General features: G+C 28.0%; 1 protein-coding gene across 3 annotated transcripts in view; it reads left to right on the forward strand.

Moving 5' to 3' along the window:
* The first annotated feature begins 2,687 nt into the window (after positions 1-2,687).
* Positions 2,688-25,054, forward strand: part of LOC114941906 (QRFP-like peptide receptor) — a 112,490-nt gene continuing 90,123 nt past the window's right edge. For all 3 annotated transcript variants that reach the window (XR_014925307.1, XM_085485313.1, XM_085485314.1), the window contains exons 1-3: positions 2,688-2,963; positions 15,784-16,331; positions 19,018-19,145. Coding sequence is in view for 2 of the 3 variants with exons in the window: in XM_085485313.1 (XP_085341439.1) it covers positions 16,166-16,331; positions 19,018-19,145 (294 nt within the window). In the remaining variant the exon portion in view is untranslated. The remainder of the gene's footprint in view (positions 2,964-15,783; positions 16,332-19,017; positions 19,146-25,054) is intronic.

Below are 25,054 nucleotides of genomic sequence, written 5' to 3' on the forward strand. Positions count from 1 at the left end.
TAAATATTGATTTAAAGGATAAAATGATAATGAATTAAATTTTATAGAAATTAGAGGTAAAAAATATAAGATAATAATTGATGATAATAATGCAATTACACCTCCTAATTTGTTAGGGATAGATCGGAGGATAGCATAAACATATAGAAAATATCATTCAGGTTGAATATGAATTAAAAATGTATTTTATAAATAAATGAAATATTATATATATAATATATATATATATAAGTGTATATATATATATATATATATATATATATATATATATACAGATATGAAAGAACTTACGAGTAACGTATGATGGCTCAATGCAAGAATATTTAATCACGTAAAAAACTTGAGTTCAAATATATCAATATCAATTTTTTTATAATATATTAGAATATAGAAAATCATAGAAATATATTTTTTATATAGGCGATAAACTTAAAAATTTGATATTGAAAATATTTTAATCATTTTACAACTACACACACTATAAATATATAAATGCAAAATACTTCCGTAAATAAATTTCAATAAATCAATTGCACACATGCACACAGCTGGTATGTAGATTTTTATTAAATTTATTTTCTGAATTATTTTACACTTATATATATGTAGTAAAAATATTTTCAATATATTAAAAAATTTTTAAATCGCCGAAATATATTTTATCATTTTTCTATATTCCAATATATATATATATATATATTGTATTATAAAAAAATTGATATTGATATATTTGAACTCTAATTTACTGGATGATATACTGAACATCCTTGCATTGATTATATATTACTCAACGGTACGTTCTTTCACGTTATAAGTTATTGGAGCAAATTATACAATAGCATCAATAATCAAAAAGAAATTAAGAATAATCAACATATCCCTTATATAATATATATATATATATATATATATATATATATATATATATATATATATATATATATACGCACATATGTGCATAAGGATATATAAAATTTATAAAAAGTAGGTACTTATTAGCCTTGCTACGCTACTGCCTTCTGCTACGGAAGGCCAGAAAGCATTTTCAGGCGGCATCTCGCGTATACCGGCACGGTAGAGGAACAAGGAGAACACGTGATTATCGGTCCTTGTCTCTCTACGGTGCGTCCGCGTGAGCAATGCAATGGTGTATGTACGTGTACAGACATGCACCACTACATAAAACCCGAGAATTGGATTCTCGGCGTTGGCAACACTGAAATCGGAGTTTCGCGTTGTCACCGCGCGAGGTCTCCAACATCAATTCGGAGTTTGGCCGACCGACCTGTCGACTCTTAATCTCGAAATCTCGAACCCCCCGTCTCGAAACTCGACAACTTCACCGCGTACTAGCGTCCTCTCGGCGGCGAAGGTAAGGAGGAACTGGAAGCGCGCGAGTGAAATTAAGGTAAAATTGGTGTATTAAAATCTTTATTATAAATAATAATCGTAAATATTTGTGTGACTTTATTAAATCATGTCGACGGTAAGATTTTCGATTGAATATAAAATGCGATATGAAGAGAAAACTGTTCATGCTCGGTGATGATAACAAAGCTATATAAGATAACCATGATTGTAAAAATCAGAAATAAGATATACATATGTTTCGGGAATTACATTTTTTATACACATTTCTTGTTGTCCCTTACAAGTTCTCGATGTTTCTGCGCATGCATTTCGATATTTTAATATATGATTATTTTTAATATATTGCAAAAGCTTTTCGTATTTTTAATATATTTTTAATATATATTAAAATATATTATAAATCTATTTTTAATACATCTTTAATATATTTTAACATATTTTAATACATTTTAAATATATTTTTAGTATATAGTAAAATATATTTAAAATGTATTTTTTAATATATCTTTAATATATATATTTTAATATATTCCAAAAGCTTCGCGTACTTAATGCATTATCGCATAAAATTATAGTTTCTTTCGCCTTGATTTCTATGTGCGTCTATAATTGCGACCAACACGCTAATTTTTAATTTCGAGGGTTGGCAGTGCGGTTTTCGAAACGCGTCGAGATACCTTATACATTAGTAGGCGAATCGCTCCGTGTATTCTCGCGATTATTTTTTACTATTTAAAAGTGACAAGTGCGCGTGAAGTCTCTCGTAAAGTAGTATCGTAGTGCATCGAAAGTATCACGAAGTATAATCGTTCGCGTGTTATTATACACATCGATGTCGCGATTTTGGTGTCTGCACCTAATTGTCGCCAGGTATGCATACATATATATATGTTAATTTATATATATATATATATATATATATATATATATATATATATATCATTGTAATTAATCACATTATCCTTTTCACAATCTTCTTACAATACGATACGTTGAACATATATCTGAATTTGTTCAACATATTTATCCGAATAAATATTTAATATATATATATATATATTGAATATTTATTCAGATAAATATGTTGAACAAATTCGCAGATATATGTTCAATGTACCGTATTGTAAGAAGATTGTGAAAAGGATACTATGATTAATATATATATATATATTGTAACAATAAGAAAGTAAGTATAATTCTTGGCGAAACGAGCGACGAATCGTCGGCCATTTTCGGGTGAGTTCGGCAGCGCTCGGCTTGGCGGGTAGTTCGTCGTTCGCGCGTTCCCTCGTTCGTCTCCAGTTTGCAATCGGCGCGTAGATGAGTCGCGTGTTCCAGGTCCTTCGGATCGTTTTCTATGCGACGCGCGCGAATTAAGGACCTTTGGTGTCGCCGACGAAATTACGTTCTCGTCCCTTAAAAATCCGATAAGACACTCGCGAGCAAAATGTACATCTCGAGACGTGAATCGTGTTTAAATGAAAGCTCGCGAGCTTTAACCGAGGATGTGTCGGACTTCCGCGTGAGATACAACGACATAATATCACATGTAGCAATGTCACACCGAGAAAGATACTTAACCGGAAGTGAAGGTATGCTTCTTGCCTGAATTCCTTCCAATTTTTATGTTTTAATTGTACTGTAATTTACTGCGTTTGAGCAGACTTTTCGCATATTATTTATTATGTCTCGTTAGAGTAGTGGCATATTTTTAATAAAAATTATCGCAAAGCTCATTAAGTGTTTCCGCAAATATTTTTTCATTACGAAAATGAGCGTATTATATCATTAAGTCTCTTTACGAAGACATATATAATTACGCTCGTTTTCGCAATGAAAAATATTTGCGGACGTAGGTAATGAGCTTTGTGATAACTTTTATTTCGTTTTTGCCACGTTAATGTCATTATAATGATAATATCATTATTATATGCGTATTATTTAACACTTTTTTTATCATAATTATATTTATGTCAAAATAAATTTTGGGGGTTTGTTCTATTTTTTGAATTTTTTATATTACCGTTTTGTACATCTTTAAAATTATGAATTCCTTCTCGTGGATCTTTTTGATTTATATAAATCAGATCCACTCTTTATTCCGTATTTTTAACGCTATCTTTATCTGAACAATGAATACCATATATTTTATAATATTATTCTTTTACTTCAATGGATCTTCATATCGTGCATACCTGTTGATTCTACAAAGCTCGCGTTTGATCCTTTAGGCAATCGACATTCATGAATATAAATCATCTCATAATTTGCTATAATAGACATAGATTGAAGTATATTGATCTCAGACTTTTTTAAATGAATTTAATACCTCTGTTTATAAAATTATTAAGACCATGAATTATATCTGTTCCATTTTCTTTAATATATATATATATATATATATAATAGTTTCATAAACTTTTTGATTATTTAACGAGAATGTTTTTATAAAAATATTTATCTTTATTGCACGTGTTCTTGCAATCTTTCCTTTAATAATATTTTACAAATGTCTCGTGTTGTGAATTGAGTTACAAAAATATATTGCTTTTACAAAGGTAGATATTTATATCGTATAACAGGTACTTTGTGTTGATGTATAAACTCGATGCTGTTAAACAGATTTTCGTTTGTACATCTTTTCTGACTAATTATTCGTAATTATTCGTTTAGATTTTTTTGCTTGTGCCGATTTATTTTTTTTGACTAAAATGCAAAACGAGTAATATTTTCTCGCTTCATATATTCCGTGTTTATCTCGCATTGTAATCGCATTATAATGTAAAGATTAATTGAGTCGAATTTCATTGCATACAAATCGTGAAATCTGAATTGGAGGACACCGTAGCGGAAAATAATGTCAAATTGTAATTGAAGAAATGAACCAGGGACCCTTTCGGTATTTATTAAAATAAATATAATAAAATATATAAAAAGATTTCGAGGAAAAATTCATGAATTCTATGTACGAAATATATAAAGTATGTTTTTACTTCATGCTTTTATATGAAAACATTGCTTCTATATACATTAGCTTTAATTTTATTCGCACAAGAAAATATTAATGCTACAAAATATAAAATATAATATTGTGCGAGAAAGAACATTTATTAGTTATAACAAATAAGAATTTTTTGATCTTAAACATTGATGAGCAAAAATTCATACATTTAATTATAAATATTAAATTTGGTAAAATATTTTTGTGTTCTCTTTAAGGAGTTAGACAATACATTTCAATAAATATCAAATAATGACAAACGTTTTGACAATCGAGATCGAGAGAAAACTAGATTATTCATCTAAGAAGAGCATTTTTTGATCTTAAACATTGATAAGCAAAAATTCATACATTTAATTATAAATATTAAATTTGATAAAATAATTTTGTGTTCTCTTTAAGGAGTTAAACGATTTATTTCAATAAATATCAAATAATGACAAACGTTTTGACAATCGAGATCGAGAGAGAACTAGATTATTCGTCTAAGGAGAGAATATCTATGAATATCAAACGTGAATGGTGTACCGCTACTTAACCGAGTTCGCTTTGTTTCGAAATTCAAGAACACTTTAGATTCGCTTTGTATACTTGAAAGGCTTCTGTCGAGATAATTTCGAAGTTCTCATTTAGCTCATAGCTTTATTGTTGCTCCTTCCGTCCATTTTGATAGTGAGTTCACTTCGTTCATTGATCGATTAACGAAACGTAGCACATTATAGTTGCTTAATGAACTCAAGAAGAAATTGAGTGCCTTTTATTAATTTATCTTAATTTCTTATATTCTTCGCTTCACTTGCTATTTTGTTGATTATTCGAGGATTTTTTATCTTATAGATCGTTCGATTAAAAATGAACATCGAGGTAAAAACCAGTTGTAAAAATAGTTTGAATTATTAGATTAAATAGATTGGATGAAGTAATTTATAATACATTTAGTTTGAAGAGACACACGCGAGAATTATATTGGAATAACATAGTAAATGGAGACGATTCCCAGATTATGCGTTCGCTCGACAACATCAAGTCGCGACGAGAGAATCAAGAATAGCTCTCGAAGCACCTCATTCAGTTATTTTCTTAACCACAAAATAGCACCACTAAATTACTAACTATGTTGTTAGTTGGCAATATAAATTTAATTATATATTTCAGTTATATATTTTGTATACATATATATATATATATATGTATATATTTAAATATTGTTTTGTATTTTTTTCTCTTTAATCTTTTTTTATTTTATAATAAATTTTTATATCTTTATATCTTTACATTCATATATTATATGAGTGACTTAGAAGTTTTGTCTCACATTATGTGTATTAGTATTTTGTATGAACTTTTTCAAATTGGGAATTATATGAAATATAACAGGTGCGATAACAACGTTTTTATCCCTAATTTTGTGTACTGTATTTATGAAATTTCTTGTTTTAATGTAGATTATTCTGATCATTTTATGTTGAAATTGATAAATTAATTTTTGAGCTTTTGTATTTTGTATTAGTACAATATTTTAATGAATTTTTTATTTAAATTTTTTAGCAGCAACATATAACGTAGAAAAAGCGCTTTGATCCTTAAAGATGATTTCTAACATTGATTTTATTCGTCTCATTTTATCGTGTACCTGTAATATAATATTTCCTAGAGCAGTATATCACAGAGACGGTCATAGAACTGTTATATATTTCTAAAAAAAACATAAAAGCTGAGTAACGACAACGTAGGATATAGTACGCGACTCAAGTACATCGTTACTAGAGATAACAAATCATAATAATGTTCGATTTTACGTTGTTATCAAGTAGTTGATAATATAAATGCCATTCATATAGAAATATTTTTCTGTTGCAATATAACACATCTTTAATATACATTAATATATTTTTAATATTAATACTTTTTTATCATTTTGTTTTATAATGTAATATTCATTGATTATATTCAAAGTTAAATATTATACTTGTTTATTTTATTTTTTTTGTTGCAAATTTTCCTAAACTTTTTCTTTGCAATTTATTCACAATAAAGAGTGATTTTACTTGTCTCCAATACTCCACTAAAAGTCTACTCTAATGAAAGAATATTAAAGTATTAACAACTATATAATAATGAAAAATCTTTACATTTTCTTTAATAGGAAATCTTCACATTAATGAAATTTGTATACAGATTTTTTTTCAATTTTATATGTTATTTATATATTTTTTTAATATTAAAAATTATATTTATTTTTGAAATTGAGAATTTGTTAGAATCTGTATTATGTCATTTTAAAATTAATTGAAAATAGTTTAAATTACTTTGATAAAATTTAAATTACAAAAGTTATTAAACTTTGGAATCAAGTAATTTACAAATCACTCTTTATTGTGAATAAATTGTGAGCAAAAATATTAGGAAAAATTGCACCAAAAGAATTAAAAAAAAGTACAATGTTTAATTTTGAACATAATGAGATGTGAGATAAAACCAATTTCTCTTATAATAACTGTGTTTATAATCAAGCCTTTAAACCTCTTTATGTTAAGAAAGTACATAGGTACACATGCCTGTTAATCAAAAATATCCATATTATATAATATAATATTAATAATAAATAATTAGCAATTATATCATAAATTGCAAACGTTAGTTGAATCTGAAAATATAGCATGAAATAGAACATCTTTTCTCTCAATCGAAACTTTTTATTTAATTATAATATTACGAGTAAAATATTTAATCGTTATTATGAAAGATTAGCTAATTAACTTTGCCGAAGGAATTGTTCCGTCAATTCATTTATTTTAATGTGGACTGACAGACAGCCGCGAACGTTTCTTCATTTTTAAAGGATTGCGTTGACTTTTCCGGTTCCATATATTTTTCTTTCTTATTTTTTGTATTTAGTCGACGAAGAGGACGCACGCGGTGGTGTCAAGTAGTATCTATGCCAGTCCCACAAATAGAAAGGTATATGAGCTTACACGAGACACTTGCTTGATATAATTCAGTTTGTAACTGTGCATAGGCGCGATATAGTCGGTAAGACTATATATATAGCAGTCGAGAAATAAACGGGGATTATTCCCCAGCGTGTCATTTTCGATTTCGTGCTAAGGAATAAGATAGTTTTACCCGCAAATTGATCCCCTTATTAATATTATCTTATCTTATCGTTATTCGGGAATTTCGTTGCGTGTACATAAGCCTCGTTGTGCGTGGAATCGTTTAATTATATTTGAAAGGTTCAGAAGAAAGGTGTACAATGCATTTTATTAATTTTTTTAATAGAGCTATTTTAAATATGGATATATCAAATCGTCTTAAAATAATGTATTTTTATTAGAAATTTTTACCTAAAAAAAAGAAAAAACAAAATATATGTCTGTTTTTTTTAATTAGGAAGTTCATATTATTGTACATTTACATACTATCAAAATCTGTCTTTTTAATTTAAAATGATCTTATCTAGTTCTTTTTCCGAATTCTTCATTTAGAAAATTGATGCAGTTGACGCATTGCATATATAATATTAAAATAATTTCAAATAGCAAAAATATATATATGTTGCAACTGCGTTTACAGAGTTTAGTATGTTTTAGCAGTGATTTTATTTATTGACTAAAGAAATGAATTTTGTTTACATTTATTTGAGATTCAAGTGTTGTCATATTTGTGATAATATATATATATATATTCCTGGAATTTAGTGAATTTAGTTATGCGGAGCAAAGTCGTTCATATTTCTCTCAAAAGTCATGACAGGCAATTTTCCAAGTTATTTTAGAATACATGTAACACATAACATAATACTAGCATTTTCTGCAATTTTTACAAGATTATTTATTCTTAATTTGGTTACAAAATAATTTAATAAAAGAATTTAATAAGATAATTTATTAAAATAAATAAAATAACAAAATAGACATATATAGATTTTAGATATGTCTCAAAAAAATTTGTTATCTAATCATTTCCAAAGCTAAATGTATTTACAAAACAATCGGACAAATAATCGGTTTTTGAATAACTGATAGTAAACGAATTAATATAAACCACATTCGAGTAATATAAAATAAAGTTCTCAAGTATAAAAAATGTAGTATCCTTGAGTGTTTCATGTGAAGTGAACTATAAAATGAGTGCACAGTCATCATTTTTAGTACTTTTACGTCCCAGATACACACTCCTCTCAACATTTACTCACGTTCAACCTCGCTCTTCTTGAGACAATAAAATTCGCATTTCACGAAAGTGGCTGTTCAAATTGCACCCTCTTTTTCTCGTTGTCGAAACGTATGAATCGATTGTCTTCGTAAGCGAATACTCGAGCGTGAGGTTGCGGCACCGTTTTCGCAGTGGTCCTATAAATACAAATTTATATCTGACACATGCTACTTGTTTAGGGGCATAAATCACGACACTATCCGCATTACCGGGAATATCTCGTGCCTAGTGGATCACGATTAGGTGGAAATGAGCAAAGCTTATCTTTTGTCACTGCTCGACGACAGCCTTCTGCGACATAAATTACACAAGTCCAACGAGAATAAAAAATAAAATTGAAATATATTTATCAAAATGATACTGTTCCGGAAAAAAAACGGATCAACTTGCATACAAACCTTTATTTCTGTAGTTTTTAAATTAGGAGTTAAATTAGTTTGTATTTGTGATTCAAGAAGAGTAAAAAGATATAGAGAATGAAAACGAAATATTATCTCATTTGGATTTAAACTGATATTGCTATTTTTAATATAAACAAGATGACAGTAACTCTTGATATAAATTGATCTTACGTCTCTTACATCGGAATTATTACATTTAAATAACAAAATGGTGTTTGTTTTAAAAAATACAGAAATAGAATTAATAACTTACTTCATAGTTTGAAAATATAAATATATGCAGTGTTTTTTTAAGTTCCTGGTAAAAAGATTTATCTATTATATAGTTCGTATTCCTGGAATCGCTCACGTATTCAAGATTTATGCGGAATATCGAGATTTCGTAAAATTAAATTTGCTTTAACAGAAAAGTTGCAAAACTCAAAGTTGTATTATTCAATCTTGATATTCGATCTAATCTTAAAATCTCCCTTCCTTTGAGTTATATATTCGGAGCGGGCACGTAACGAACATTAGTCTTAGTCTCATAACTGTATGCAAAAACGTAGAGAGATCATGTTCTCGTATGTTTGTTAAATTTGGAATAAATAGTCGTTCGAGGATCGACGAATGCGTAAAACCGCTCTAAAATAAAATGTCCACGTGTGTCCATTTGGCCGTTGCACGTGGTGGAAAGGGGTAAAAGGAGCATGGGCTTATTGCCAGCTGGCTTGAGGGCTAGATGACAGAGATCAGCTCGATGGCCAAAATAACGATTAGTTTGTCGGCAGACAAAATTATGAGGGAAGGAAGGAAGAGAGATATATCACGGTGCGAGAGTTTCGAACTTACTTTTCTTTCGAGTCTACGGACATAACTCTGAACACGTGTATTTATTTTTCGTCTGAAAAAATGCACACTCAATTGCCTTACATGAAATAAATTTCATATAATGTTACAGAGAGAAAAAAAAATTTTTCCTAATTGTTCGCTGTGCGCGCGCGCTGTTGGTAGCTTTAAATTAAAATTGCCTCATGTTGATATATACCATGGTGAGAATTAGGGCATAATTAATGAACTGTGACAACCGCCATTATTATACATATATTGCGCGAGCGAAATATCAATTTATATAGAATCTCTATTGTTCAAGTTTGTGATAAGAAATTATGACATAAAATTATAATATAGAAAAATTATATATATAGGAATTAATTAGAGAAAAAAATCAATTAAAATTTATATACGATTCTAGATGTATAAATATTACTTACAAATTTAATTAGGAAAAAAACGCTAAATGTTTTGATTAACTTTCATTATGATTTAATAAAAAAATTATAACATTATGCTAGTGAAAATCAATCAAAAATATAACTTTGAGGAGAACAAAACAATTGTAATATAAATATCATATTAGAAATAAACAACAATAAAAAAACTGGTGTGTTAAGAAAGAGTTAATATAAATTTCTTTATAAAAAAATATATTTTTTTATTCTTTCTGCGTTGTGCATAATGTATTGTATAAAACTGATTTACATATAAAAAATATATGTATTTTTAGACGAAGGATAGATACGCGTTTTAATAATTTGATCTTGATTTGAATTAATTTTGAATGACTCTCACGTAGAGATTAATTGTCGGCAGATTAGAATCATTGATCAAAAAAAGCACGTAGTGCCTTTGCTAAAAGAACTGTTGCAAGATTTTCGTTAACGTTTCTTTGATTGTATTACAAAATTTGGCTAATTGTTCGCGACTCTTTTCCAATTCTATGTCATATCATTATATCGAGTTTTTTATTCTTTTTTGCCGTCGATTATTTTCTCCAATTCGCTGTGCAATTGACCTATGTTTAATAATGGTTCTAGTTTTTTATAGTCATCAATTATCGAAGTCGTTCATTCTTATACGAGCACTCTTGCAAGAGAAAAATAGATAAAGTATACATTTCTATACACAGTTGCAGGAAATATTGATCAAATATGAAAGGAAGCAAATTATTTGATACTTTATGCTTCGAGCATTTCATAAAACAAGCAAACTTCGAAACTTGTAATTTGAAAATATTTCATTAAAACAATGTGTTGCCGTACGTACTTAGTTTTCAATCTGTACTTTTATTCGCGTATTTATAATGTTGTATTTTCGATTTCATTGTAATTGTCTCGGGTACAGTCACACACTGAAAAAAGTTTTGTTAATTTGACTAAACCTTTCAATTAAATATTATTTTGTTAATTGAACATGTAAAAATATTTAAATTAAATATAACATTAAATCTAATAAAACGTATGTATATTTTATTTAAATATTAATATATGTTTAATTAATAAAATAGTAATTTAGTTGAAAGGTTTTTAACAAATTTTTTTCAGTGTAGACACTCTAATTTCTTATATACACGATGCTAATACAGATCGTAGATAGATTATAGTGATAGTTTGTTATCATATTTCATTTTTATCGACCTATTTATATAGGTTTTTTAAAGTGTTATTTTAAAAATTGTCGTGTATCTAATAAATATTTAATATCGAGACAAAATAGGAAATCTTTATTGTTGACGTGTATTAAATATGGAATATTTGCAAGAAAATAAAGATCGCGATTCTATATTTACATTCGCGATCAAATATGCTTTTCCGGCTATTGTATAAACATAAAATTAATTTCCAAACAAAGTTAAATATCGGTATTGGTACCTGTAACATTTGCCGATGTTGAAATATTGACTATAAATTTGAAAATATTTTCACTCTCGCAGATTGTCTACGTGCAACTATTTGCGAAGCATCTGTTTTCTCTTGCATGTCATATTCAATTTTAGGCAATTGCGACATGGGCAAAATATCGTAGCGTTCGACAGGCAGGCTAACAACTAACAGCTGTTGTTCAGCCACGTGATCGCTAATTTTGATTTTTATCTTTATGCAACATAATTGGAATATCTTACATATATTTATAATGATTTATAATATTCGTGATATGATACATGACTTAAATGATCTTTTACAAGAAAAGAAAATATTTATATTATATTATATATATATATATGTATATATATATGTATTACATTATATACATATATATGTAAATGTTTTTTTTTAATATTTTATCTTACAGAATTTATAGATAATGAGGATAATGAGGATAATTCAATTTTTAATGTATGTAAAAATATAAAAAATCTATTTTATTATATTATTATACATACATGTATGTATATATATTATATTATAAATATTTTAAATATTTCTTTTAAACCAGAATTTTTATTAGGTTCCCTTTTTTATAGTCATTATTTGCACTATATTATTAGAAAAAGTCTTTTTACTTAACTCTCTAATGTCAAATATTTCAAAAAATTAAAAAAAGCTTGAAATATTTAACGATAACGTAAAACAAGGAATAAATCGTAAGAATATGTATGTATTATATATACATATATATTAAATTTTTAAACATAAATTTTTCCATTTTCTTGATGTGACAACTACGCATGCATAAACACAAATAATTGTACGCGAGAAAATTATGAAACATTTTCTTGAAATTCACTAATACTTTGTGGTTAATAGAACATCTTTAATATTTAAGGAGTTTGTTGAGAATATCATGCCAATTTATTTATTTTCTTTGATACAGACTATTTTATTTCGTTTAAATTATAAAAATTGTTTTTTTCATTCATGAGCTAGAAATCTGTTTTTACGCCAAGGAAATCTCTTTTCGCACATTGTAAGAAAAGCTTTTATACTTATTTAATTAATTAGGAAGTTTTTGGTGCATGTGCGTGGCTTCCTTCAGAATTTCACTCACTTTATTCCGTTACATTTTCGCAGCCGTGAGAAATAAAATTGTACACAGCACGAAGCCAAAAGAGCTTAATTCGAGTGCCGGTGTCCGCGTGTGAGAAAAACTTTAAAATTATATCTGGCTGTAAGTAGTTTGCACTGTTAATGTACTCGTTGATGTAGCAGAGTTTATTCCATGAGTTACAACTTTTTGTCGACCACAAATTCTGACAAATTTAGAATCAATACTTTTTTCTTTAATAGCCATATATCTAAAGTTTTTCTTTTTCAATGATAAAATTTACTTCTTGATATATCAAATTCTTGCTTTGTAACGCACATATATATATTGTTATTAAAAGTGATTAAAAAATATTTTATTTATATTATTAGAAAAACTGCATGGCAAATAAAAAATCAAAGTAAAAAATTAAAAAAGAAATAAAGAATTTAGAAAATTTAGAAAAAAATATTTCATTTATATTATTAGAAAAATTGCATGGCAAATAAAAAATTAAAGTAAAAAATTAAAAAAGAAATAAAGAATTTAGAAAATTTTTCCTCGGGATTTTTCTATCTTTTGTGAACGCTCTCTCTCTTTATATATATTATATTGAAAATTACAGTTGCGAGCTATAAAGATTTTGCGCAAAAAGCATGGCGTTTGGTTTTATACCAGACGTGGGTGTTCCTTTGTATCATTAGCGAGCTTCATTAAACGCGGAAGACTGCAGGACTGCAGTATACTATGTCGTTATGCTCGAGTGATGTGTTTCTTTCGTTTTTCTTTCGTTTTTCTTTCGTATAATAACGCTCGCTTGGGAAATACATTACTGACAAGATGCGTTTGCGATTCAGGGCTGCAGTGCATTTCGTAATTCGATTTTCTCCGTCGGAAATGGAATTCCCGGAGTCTCACCGGATATGCCAGCTTTCTACGAAAAAGGTGTCGAACGGTGATCTTAAAGTATAGTAACACTAGCTATATTTATATCGTTGAAGTAATTTCAAAATTATTTGCCTGTTTACTTTTCTGGAATTTATTTTATGCATTTTTATCTCTTTTATATTATTAGTCAACATTTATATGATAAATGTTAAACAATAATTATTAATCAGCTTCTTTTATTACTCAGCAAAAATGATAAACATTAAATATAAAGAACTTTTAACAATTAAAATTTCATAAAAAAAAAATTTTGATAAATCATGGAAGACATCGAAATTTATGATTAAATACATTTTACAACAAATGTATATCATTTATTTAATTAAATAAATAAATTTAATAGCCCCAACCGTAAAATAAAAATTTTGTAATTATTATAAAAAGAATTATTATTTTGCAATATGTGAAATTTTACGTATGCATGTATGCACGCAAAAATGAATAAGTAACATCAGTATTTAATTTTTTACTGAGATAGCAATGGATACTGTTACTAGCTTTCTACAGCGTAGTACATAGTGATTTTCAGTTTGATAGCGTTCGTGAGTAAGTTGTTTTGTAAGCGAAGCTTACACGATGTTGCACGATGTTAACCGCAATGAATTAGAAACGTAGGAAAACTATAAATTATGAGATGCGTGTACGATGCGAAACCACGTACGAGACTGTACTATGTACGAGTTGTACATATTTGAAGTACACGAATTATATTTCATGCAAAGAAATCGACACGGTGCAATTGCGCTAAGTGAAGTGCAATATTTATTAGAACATCACTTGAGACTAGCAATCGGTTTAATTCCGCAGGCAACACCTCTGGTTTTGTGCTTTCCCGTATTTACGTGCGAATTTATGTGCAAATAAAAATGCACTTTTAAACTTGATCTATAATACAAAGATAATCAATCATTTATTTCTATTTTACTGAGATCTCATTCTTAAACGATTTTTAAATATACACTTCTCTCGAACTTGGTTGAATTGTTTTGAGTAATCTCGTTGATTAAAAGATATTTTTCGCATTGTAAATTATTAAATGAGCAGTTTAAGATATTAAAGTTTTTTGAATTGTTGCGTTTTCACACACACATACTTGGAATAAAAATTGAATTAAATGTTACAACAACATGGTTTTTTAAGATAAATGATATTAATTGTATGATTTGAATTTTTATAATCATCATCGACTTCTTTTATTTATTTTTTTTAAACCAATTCCATTGTTATTTCAAATCTTGAACATAACAAACAATAGTATATATTCTGTGCTTTTATCTAAAGAGAAAAAATGCTCTTCCTCAAAATCGCATTTATGTTACAAAATATGTATTTTCGTCTGAGGATTCGCGTTTGAAAAATTTTTCACGCGTAAATGCATAATTACAATGCATTTGGTGGAAGCATATCACGACGTTGTAACAATTGATTGTTGATTATCAATCAATTTAAAATGATCATTAATCCTGTGTCTGTGTGTGAAAAGCGACATTTACCGTGTAAAACAAAGTGTTAGAGTCTTAGTCTTTAAACGTTCCTGGCTATTGAGCTAAAGCTGAAGTTTCATTAAAGAGACAGTTTATCATGGATCGCATCCGTGGAACGAAGCGAGTAATTTCTTCTCCCGGGAACAATTGTTGCTGATCTTTATTGATTGCGCTATTCTAGTTATATGTGTATCTTTAAGGTCTTCCAACACACTTGTAAATCAATTCTGTTGCATTTTGTTGTAGTTGACAATTGCGAGCGTATACGCTATCTATTTCTATTATAATTTTCAGGAAAAAAGATTTAAAAAAATTAAATTTTTTATGTTTTTTTGAATAATTTCTAATTAATTTTTTAAATAACATAAATTAAAAATATATGTTTTATATTTATTTTTGCTTGAAAGTTAGCACTTTCTTCAAAGAATATCTCAAGCGAATATCTCAAGATTTTTATTATTAAGAACGAAATAATTGCTGGCTTATATACAAATAACACATTTATATAGAAGCGTTTTTATAGTAGAAAACAAGCAAGTTTATTACAAGTTGACATTTTCCCTTTTTGTTTTTCCAGATGAGAAATCGCGCTAGGATGAGAACGAAAGGATTCAAGCGAAACAATTCGTGTACCTGAACAGAAGCAAGAAAGTCCGTCGTGTGTAACTTGTAGAGTTGCCTCGTATCGTATTCTCGGTCGACAAGTCTTACAGTGTTCCGACGTGTTCTACGTTTCTGTTTTAAAAATTAAAAGTCCCATCGCGGATCGTGTAAAACGTAATGACAAACATAAATTTAAACGTCAAAGGTAGAAAGTATTTAGTTGACCATTCTTTGCTTTTATGTATATGTATTTATTTCATTTTCCGCTTTTAAAAATGTTGCAATCTTAGTAAGACACGAAGTGGTGTCGCGATACTTGACGATCTTAATTTTCAATTATACTCAATAATTATTCGATGATGTCGACTATCGAGGATTTAATGGACGATGTCGTAGTTAACGATACCAACGCGACAGATTTTCCCGATTATGACATCAACGATTCCTTCAGCCACTTCGAATGGGCGGAATTGGCGCCTGTGCTGGTGGTCTACAGCTTGACTTTCATCCTCGGACTAGTCGGTGAGTTTGACAGATTTGCTTATATATATGTATAGGTATATGCGAGAGCAAGACATAAATAAACAAGATATTTCCGAGAATATATCTAATATACTTTTCAAATGCAAAGATAATTGACATATGTTGTCATGCAATTGGAAGTTGCCTATTGCAACTTACGGCGCAGTAAAATTAAAAGTAGCTAGTGGTAAATTTAGAATTTTGAAGTTTTTTTTCTAGAAATGTATTGCACAAATTTTTCTTTTGTGCATGTTTCATTATGCATATAATATTTATATTTTGTTTTTTAATTAAACTATTTAATAAATCTCAATTACGTAAGTTATTTTTATTAATTACGTAAATTACTTATGTTTACAATTATGTAAATTTATCTGATTTATTGTCTTACTTTTATAATAAGATTTATTTTGCTTTATTAATTAGAGCGTAATCAATCATAAGCTGTTTATAGTTATGGTTCAAACTGTTTATTGATAAATATTTATATTACATTTCTGCAATATTGAATATTAATATAATTAAGCATCTCGTTATTAAATATTTGATATAAAATGATAATGTATTTAATATGATATAATATGGTACATAATAACATGGGGTGTAATATGATATAATCCGGGATGTATTTTATATATACAGAACTATATGAATTGAATTGTAAAACTTATTATTTATTTTAATTGATTTAAGCAACATAATATATTTAAAAAAACTATAAATTAGTTTAATATTTAATCTTTATATTTTAATATATATTTCATGATCTCTCCAATTATCGTTAAGTCTGAAATTACTTATGTATATTTTTAATTATTAATTATGGAAAATTTACTAAATATATAATTTTTGAACATCAAATACACGTGATATGTAGTTCAAAATACGTAAAAGTTTCAAATAACACCGTTATAATTATTTAATATTATTTAATTTAATAGTAAAATTTTAAAATTAAATTTTAACTTTACGAATTTGGAAGAAAATTTTTTGTATTTGAAACAAACTGTGATATTTAAATATCAGTTTTCGTGAATTTACTATCTTTTATTTTATAAAATAATATAGTTATTATTATGTATTCTTTTGACATAAGTAATTAGTTTTCAAAAATTTTTTTGAATAATTGAACAGGTAACTTAATCAAAGTTTTAAATACTTTTTACGCGAGAAAGAAAGCTCTATAGATTAAGGAGGTTGGTCGATTTCACTTTTATTTTTTTCTCACTTTATTATGGAAGAATTAATATGTTTGTAATAAAACATTATATTATGTTGCAAAAATTCTAATTACACAGTAAATTTCTTAAAAAAATATTAATAAAGCATGAAACATATAATGCACATATACATATATTTAGAGAAATAAATGATTTTGTTATTTCACTCATGATTCATAACTTCACCATATAAACTGTGATATACTGTACTAAATTAAAGTACTGTTTTAAGTTAAAGCGCATCATAATTGCCGTGAGAGTTTCACGAAGAGTGCAAGGTGTTCTCAAGTTTTATTTTTTGAAGTTTATATTTTGAAATTCTCAAGATATATCTTTCGTTTTATTGCGTATATCGCGCGATTGTAGAAAGGAACCATGTGTTACCGAGGAAATATTCTACAAAATTCCTAATTAAGATAATAAGTAACTTGACAAAAAAGACAGACTTAATATTTTAAGGAGATAAATTAAATATGATATGAGAGGAATATTTACGCGAACAACAAAATGTTTTTTCTCGAGTAAAAATTCATACAGCTGATGTGCAAACTTTGCTGTATAAACAGCTACAGTTTCTAATACATTCTTAATTACGGCGTTAATTACGTCGCGTTGTAATTATGGTGCAAGTTATGTATAATGCAAATTATTTTGAAATATCTCTTCCAAAAATCTCGAATTATTAGTTATTAATTCTAAAGATCAAACATGCAGTTTCCCATTTATTATAAATTTCTCATTGCCCCGAGACACAGTTGTGTGCACATAACAATTAATAATTATTCAATAGCAAGCAATTTTTGGTCCGTGCAAAATTCACGGAACGTAATTAATTGACAAGTATATTTTAATTTTCTATAGTATTTACAATTAATATTCAGAAAGGAAGAGAGAAAAAAAGTGACACATACAAATTTTTCACTGATAAATCTAAAGCACTTTCTTTGGTTTTTTCGGTACTAAAGCCTATATTAATTAAAGCTATAATACTTTTCTATTTATTATATATAAATAAAATTTTAAAAATATATAATATTTATAATATATAATATTTATAATATATAATATATATAATTATTTAGCTATTATACAATATACAATTTTATGCAAGATGTCTAATAATAATCTTATTTTTATATTTACCTGGAAATTCCTGACAAACTGTTCAATTGATTATTATTCTCTAATAGTCTAATTGATTATCGTAGCTACGTTGTAGTTAAATTTTCAAGATAATTACAAAATAATTCTCGATATTATACGTGCTAGTTGTGTATTACCTTATTGAAAGAAACTGCAATATTACGCGATTCTTTTCATTAAAAAGAAAGGTTTCTTAAGAACTTAAGATCTTCTCTTCTCTTTTTTCAGAATATTCTGTAATATCGTGAAGCCCGTTCTATCGGAACGTTTTTTCGAAGAAATGTAGCAATTCTTACGATCAAAGGTTCGTAATTCTTTTTCAGGAAATGTCATTATCATCACTTCCACCCTTTGTCGACTCAGGCCGTTGCCAGCGACGCCGACCAACGTTTTCCTAGGAGGTCTGGCCACGGCTGATCTTCTATTAATCATATTCTGCATACCTGTTAAGGTAAGAATAATAATAATAATGTGCGCTTCTTATGTGATGTGATAAGTACAGTTTCCATTGCATTTTGATAATTCTATCACGACTGCTTGTTTACGTTACATTCACATTTAGTCTGATGTTGCCAACTTGTTCACACGATTAATTAATCCGATTACGACATTTCCTCAGTATGTACATATAGTATTGTATACATATATTTTTGATCCGCATTGGAAAACTTAATTGATGCATTTTTTGCAATTAATGTCTTTATGGTTTTTTTTTATGTTTAGATATATAATTATAAAAAGTAGATATATATAAATAGAAAATGACGATAATTTTTGAAATATATTTTACGTTAAAAATATATAAATACAATAAAAAATAAAATAAAATATAAAAATATTGATATAATATAGGTAAAATAATTTTTTTCTTTTAATTGACTTTTTTCTCGAGAAAGGTATCTCTTTTCTCGATACGCAATTAATAAATTATTACAAAAACAATTTTTTTTGTAATAAGAAGTATTACATATAAAAAGGTATTATTTTAATACCGACATAATATTTTATATAATATTTTATACATATCCTATAATATTTTATACATATTCGTGATAAATGAACAAGTGCGCTGATGAGAATGCAACGCAATGAGATTAAATAACGCAGTGAGCTTCGTGTTGCGACAGTGTTTATAAAATTAATCAAACAGAACCGTCCTTAGCCAGCGGTTTATTATATCTTCCTGTACCGGCGACATTCGGTATCATAATTTCTAGTGTGTTAACACAGTAAGAACGCCATGACATATGTTAAACTTTATTGTTTTATTGCTGCGATAATATTACAAATGCATGTTTATTGATGTGCAGTCCCACGCAATATATGCGTAGACTGGCTTTTATATTTGCTAATTTTCTGCATTGATATATAAAAATTATTAAATAAATAGTCAACATAAATAATAATAATTAAAAATATTAAAATAAATAATTTATTAAATAAATATAGTCAATATTAATAACAAAATAACAGAAGAAAGAAGGAGCAGAGTATATAGTGTCGCATGTTGATTCGTACTATTGTATTTTGCATTTCTGATTGCATATTGGTTACAGTGTTACAGAAACGTAATTACTTCAACCAGCGCTATTTGTAAAGCAGTCGTAAAGCAATTAAAATTCTGAATTCAATTTGTCTTGTTATATACATTTCGCGGTTCTGGTTGTTGTCTTTGATACCATTTTTTTCGCGTAAATACCTCTTCGCTGCTACTTTGCGAATTCAAGCGCGAAGCCGTCGTTTTGCCCCGAATAAAAATAAAATCGAGTTGCGTCGAGAGAGGTTCTAAAATTACGTGGCTACTCGAGGAATGGCACTCGAGTTGTATTATTTGTTTATCTTTTCTTCGGTATGTTCTCGCTATTTTCCCGCTTTTATTCTTTATATACGCCTCTCGTCTTTGATGATATCATCGTGCTACACTTCTTGATCTCATCTATTAAGTAAGTTCAACGGAATTCAACGAACTTGAACGGTCCATAGTTGCAATTTCGTTTGTTATCGCGCGTCTTCGATAATGTAATTTATGCATAAAACGCAAGAAAAAAAGAGAAATTTAATTTTATACATTTTTCTCAAAAGAAAGAGAATTTTAAATATTAAATCTTTGTTGCAGAAAGAGAATGACTGATTGTGTTTGATGAAATTTTTTAAATTTATATTGTATGGGTGTATATATCGTTGCAAAATTTATTATAATAGAAGAATAAACAAATTTATTTATAATTGGTCTTATAATTATAGATTTATACATATAAGTAAAGATTTTTTCTAATAGAGAAGAAATCTGAGAAAAATCTTTAGCAATAAAGATCTGATAATAAGAGAGATGACTCTGATTATTCGAATCAAAATTATTGCAATATTGTATATTAATTTTGATATCATGTTTTTTGATTCATTTATAATCGTTTCAAAAGTTTAATGAAATAATTTGTGCGAGATAAATTTTTATGAATTCTTGATGGCTGCGTTAAATATTTCCAGTCAACCCACGAACTTTTATGTAGTAATTAATGACTTTCCGAGTGTAATTAATTCGGTAGAAGGAAAACACTCTTGTAGATTACGTCTTGGGATGTTTCGCAAAAGGGAAGTTTTTGCGCTGGAAGATAAATTTGTCGAGTTTTACAATTTTGCTCTTGATCATTTGTCATTCGCGTACAGATTAACACGCGGCATTGTTTTTTTTACACCGCACATAACGATCGTGCTCATTATCGGCGAGAAAAAAGGAAACAGTCATTTTCGAAAGCCTATATCGCGGAAACTCCTGTTGCTTCGTTCGCGAAAACAATTTAACGCTTAAGGTCGAGCTGCGTCGACAATTCTGGTTAATTAACCTTGGATTAGCGATTGCGCTGTCTCTTTTTAGTTCCTATCCACGATACAAACAAATTGAGTTAACGAGAGTTGCCGCTAACCAACCGGTCGGTGCAATCGGGCTTAAATATAAGCTGGGGCGTAAAACAGAAACGTGACAACAAACGCAACGGGAAAACTGAATAAACACTCGGCTTAAATTGGACATTTTCCAAAGTTTTTCAATTTGATTAGTGAAAATAATCAAGTTAGATAGAGAATTATATATTCGTTTAGCGAATATAGCATTGGTATAATATATCAAAAATCGTCGTTATTATTTGTGACAATTATTTGCTTGATCGATTATAAATCCATCATAGTTCCATATGACTTATGACTGTTTGAGAGGCAATAAATATCATCTGTTTCTCGATTTGTTGACTTCAACGCGAAAAAAGATTCTTATTAAGAATCTAGAATGATATTCTTGATTTTTTTGGGCTTTTTACTTTTTAAATTTGTGTTTTTATTTTATGTTCTTAGATATAGGTACACATATTTTATGATTAAAATATATGAAAACATATATACGTTTGTGAAGTTTTTCCGAAACTCTGTATGAGTTAGTGCTTCCTTTTGAGGACTTTAAAGGATTTAAAAAATGCGGGTACGAAAATTTAGAAGATAATTTTAGAAGATCCGTTTTGATAAAGTAAAAAAAATATCTCCCGTACGTCTACGTTTTCAGTGAATGAAAGAGGGAAGAAAGACCCATCTTTCATAGCGAGGTTTCCCTTTTAGCGACAGAAAAATATGGCAAAAATGCCTCGAAATGTACGAAGCATGACTGTACGCCAATTTTACTCGTACGATATAAAAGCCCGCCAGCATGACAATTCTCTCGCACGGTAGCTGAATTTTATTACAGTACCCTCTGTTTTTTGACTCTCGCGGTTGAGTCGTCGAATAATGGAGATAAAAATCTGATGAAAATTCACTCGGGGCAAAGAGCGATGAGAATGATGGCATGATGGAATTGCGTCGATGTCCCGCATCTACATTCTCACTGCATTTGTGTACTCACGTGCAGTTATATAAAGGAAAGCTTTTCTATACGTGGGCTTCACGCAAGCTCTTAATAATAGAGATATGGCCGTGACGTAGACGATAACGCAATATAACGAAGATCGACGTTTCGTAAAGTCATTAATTTCGGTTTACTTTTGCTTCCCGACTCGTCTTCTCGACCGCGGTTCGTTGTTTTCCTTTTGAACCTCTCTACATCCTCAATCTTTATGTTCTGACGCAACTCTCTAAAGATCAATTTTGAGGATGATAAATGTTGAGTAATTCAATTGCAGTTTCTCAAGATATGACGGGAATGCATTTAGTGTCGATAAAATAATTCTTAAAATAAAAGTACCCGGGAAAAAAATTTGTTATATGTAAATAATTGTATAATTATACATATAATCGTAAAATTATATATGAAATATGTCCATTTTTATTCATAATTATATAAATTTATATATAAATTATAAGGATTCATATATAATTATGTCAAATTATATATGAAACATATACAATATATATTTATATAAATTAATTAATGAAAGGCTCGTATAAATTAAACAAAATTAAACAATCATATATAGTAGGCCAACTAAACGAGCAAATAAATAAGATGTAAAAAATTTTTTTATTAATAGTTAAATCATTAAATTAACATTCCGTTACAGAATCGATATAAATTGTAAACGTTTCGACTGCACTACAGTCTTTATCAATACATAAAAATTAAATATTAAAATATAAAGTTAGATGTTAAAAATACAAAGTTAGTTAAATATTAAAATATAAAATTGAAACGATTCTTCGCTGTTGACCAATAGATATGCAAGGCGATTGGTCTGAGATGCCAAGTTATGCGACATTTGAGCATGCTACGGATATAATACGCGAATTAAATCAATGTCAGAAAAAACATTGGTAATAAATAAATACATCACGCTCTCTATTTTGACATTTGGTATTCAGACTTCGCAACACACACTTGAAATATCGGGGAAAAGGACTTGTTAAAACGATAATGTAAGTTGAAAGATTTTTTAATTTTTTCTGACATTGATTTAATTCGCGTATTATATCCGTAGCATGCTCAAATGTCGCATAACTTGGCATCTCAGACCAATCGCCTTGCATATCTATTGGTCAACAGCGAAGAATCGTTTCAATTTTTTATTTTAATATTTAACTAACTTTGTATTTTTAACATCTAACTTTATATTTTAATATTTAATTTTTATGTATTGATAAAGACTGTAGTGCAGTCGAAACGTTTACAATTTATATCGATTCTGTAACGGAATGTTAATTTAATGATTTAACTATTAATAAAAAAATTTTTTACATCTTATTTATTTGCTCGTTTAGTTGGCCTACTATATATGATTGTTTAATTTTGTATATTTATATATATGAAGAAATACTTATTTATTATATATATATATAAAATTTTGAAATAGCGATATATTTATAGAAAATAAATTCTGAATAAATTTAAAAATCTTAGAAGTTTCAGAAGTTTTAAAAGCTTCAGAACATTAGTGTTTCTTGAAAGTCTTGAATAAAACTTTTGCGATCTTAACAAGATTTTTAAAATGATTAAACTTGTTAAAAAATTAGCTCTTTCAAGATTCCTAAGAAGTATTCATTAGCCCCGACACATTTCCAAGATTTTAATAGAGAATCTAAATGTTGATACAAATGTATGTAAACGAACAATAAATAGTGGCAGCTGCTTTTTATCGTTTGTATAATTGGATTGTACACGTAGTGCGATCATTTCTATAGTTTAATCATGAATTGCTATTGTTTATGCCTAACATCTGTTGTACTTGAATTTGCTACGAGGTTTTATATCGAGTCGAGCACTTGGACCAAAACGGAACACCTATTCTTAACATTTAATTTTATTGGATGATTGCTCACACTTAACCTCGATACTTTCGCTATGATGCGTTGCTCCGGAAATCATCCATTCCCTGTAGACTATAGATTCTATGCAAGGAACTTACAGCTAGCTTTCAAATTTTTTTTCCCAAATATTGAACGTTTTAATTTTTCTTGACATTAATTATTGTGACGATTAAAGTCGCAATTAAAACAGTTAATATACATTCAATTTAAAATTAAACAAAGTCTTATTTACGTTCACAAAATTTTATGAGCTGTATAATAAAGAATCTAATTTAATTTCTCAAAAATTCGTAAATATTTTACATTGAAGAATTTCATATTTACATAAATATATTTGATATAAAATATTTGCACACGTAAGAGAACGTTTTTTAAAGAATTGTATAATTTGATAATGCTTGCGAGAAAAGAGAATGCTTTTCCGCAGTATTATTTGAAGTATTTGTTTCTGCTCTGCTCTTGTGTAAATAATCGCTCGGAAAAATTAATTTATCCTTATAGATATGCCATATATAATACTGGTGATCAGGAAATTCGCTGTTAAACTTTAATAGCATTAGCATTTTGTAAATAATA

The sequence above is a fragment of the Nylanderia fulva genome, unplaced genomic scaffold (assembly GCF_048542155.1).
Source record: "Nylanderia fulva isolate GAGA-0341 unplaced genomic scaffold, ASM4854215v1 Scaffold36, whole genome shotgun sequence".
NCBI classification, from domain to species: Eukaryota; Metazoa; Arthropoda; class Insecta; order Hymenoptera; family Formicidae; genus Nylanderia; species Nylanderia fulva.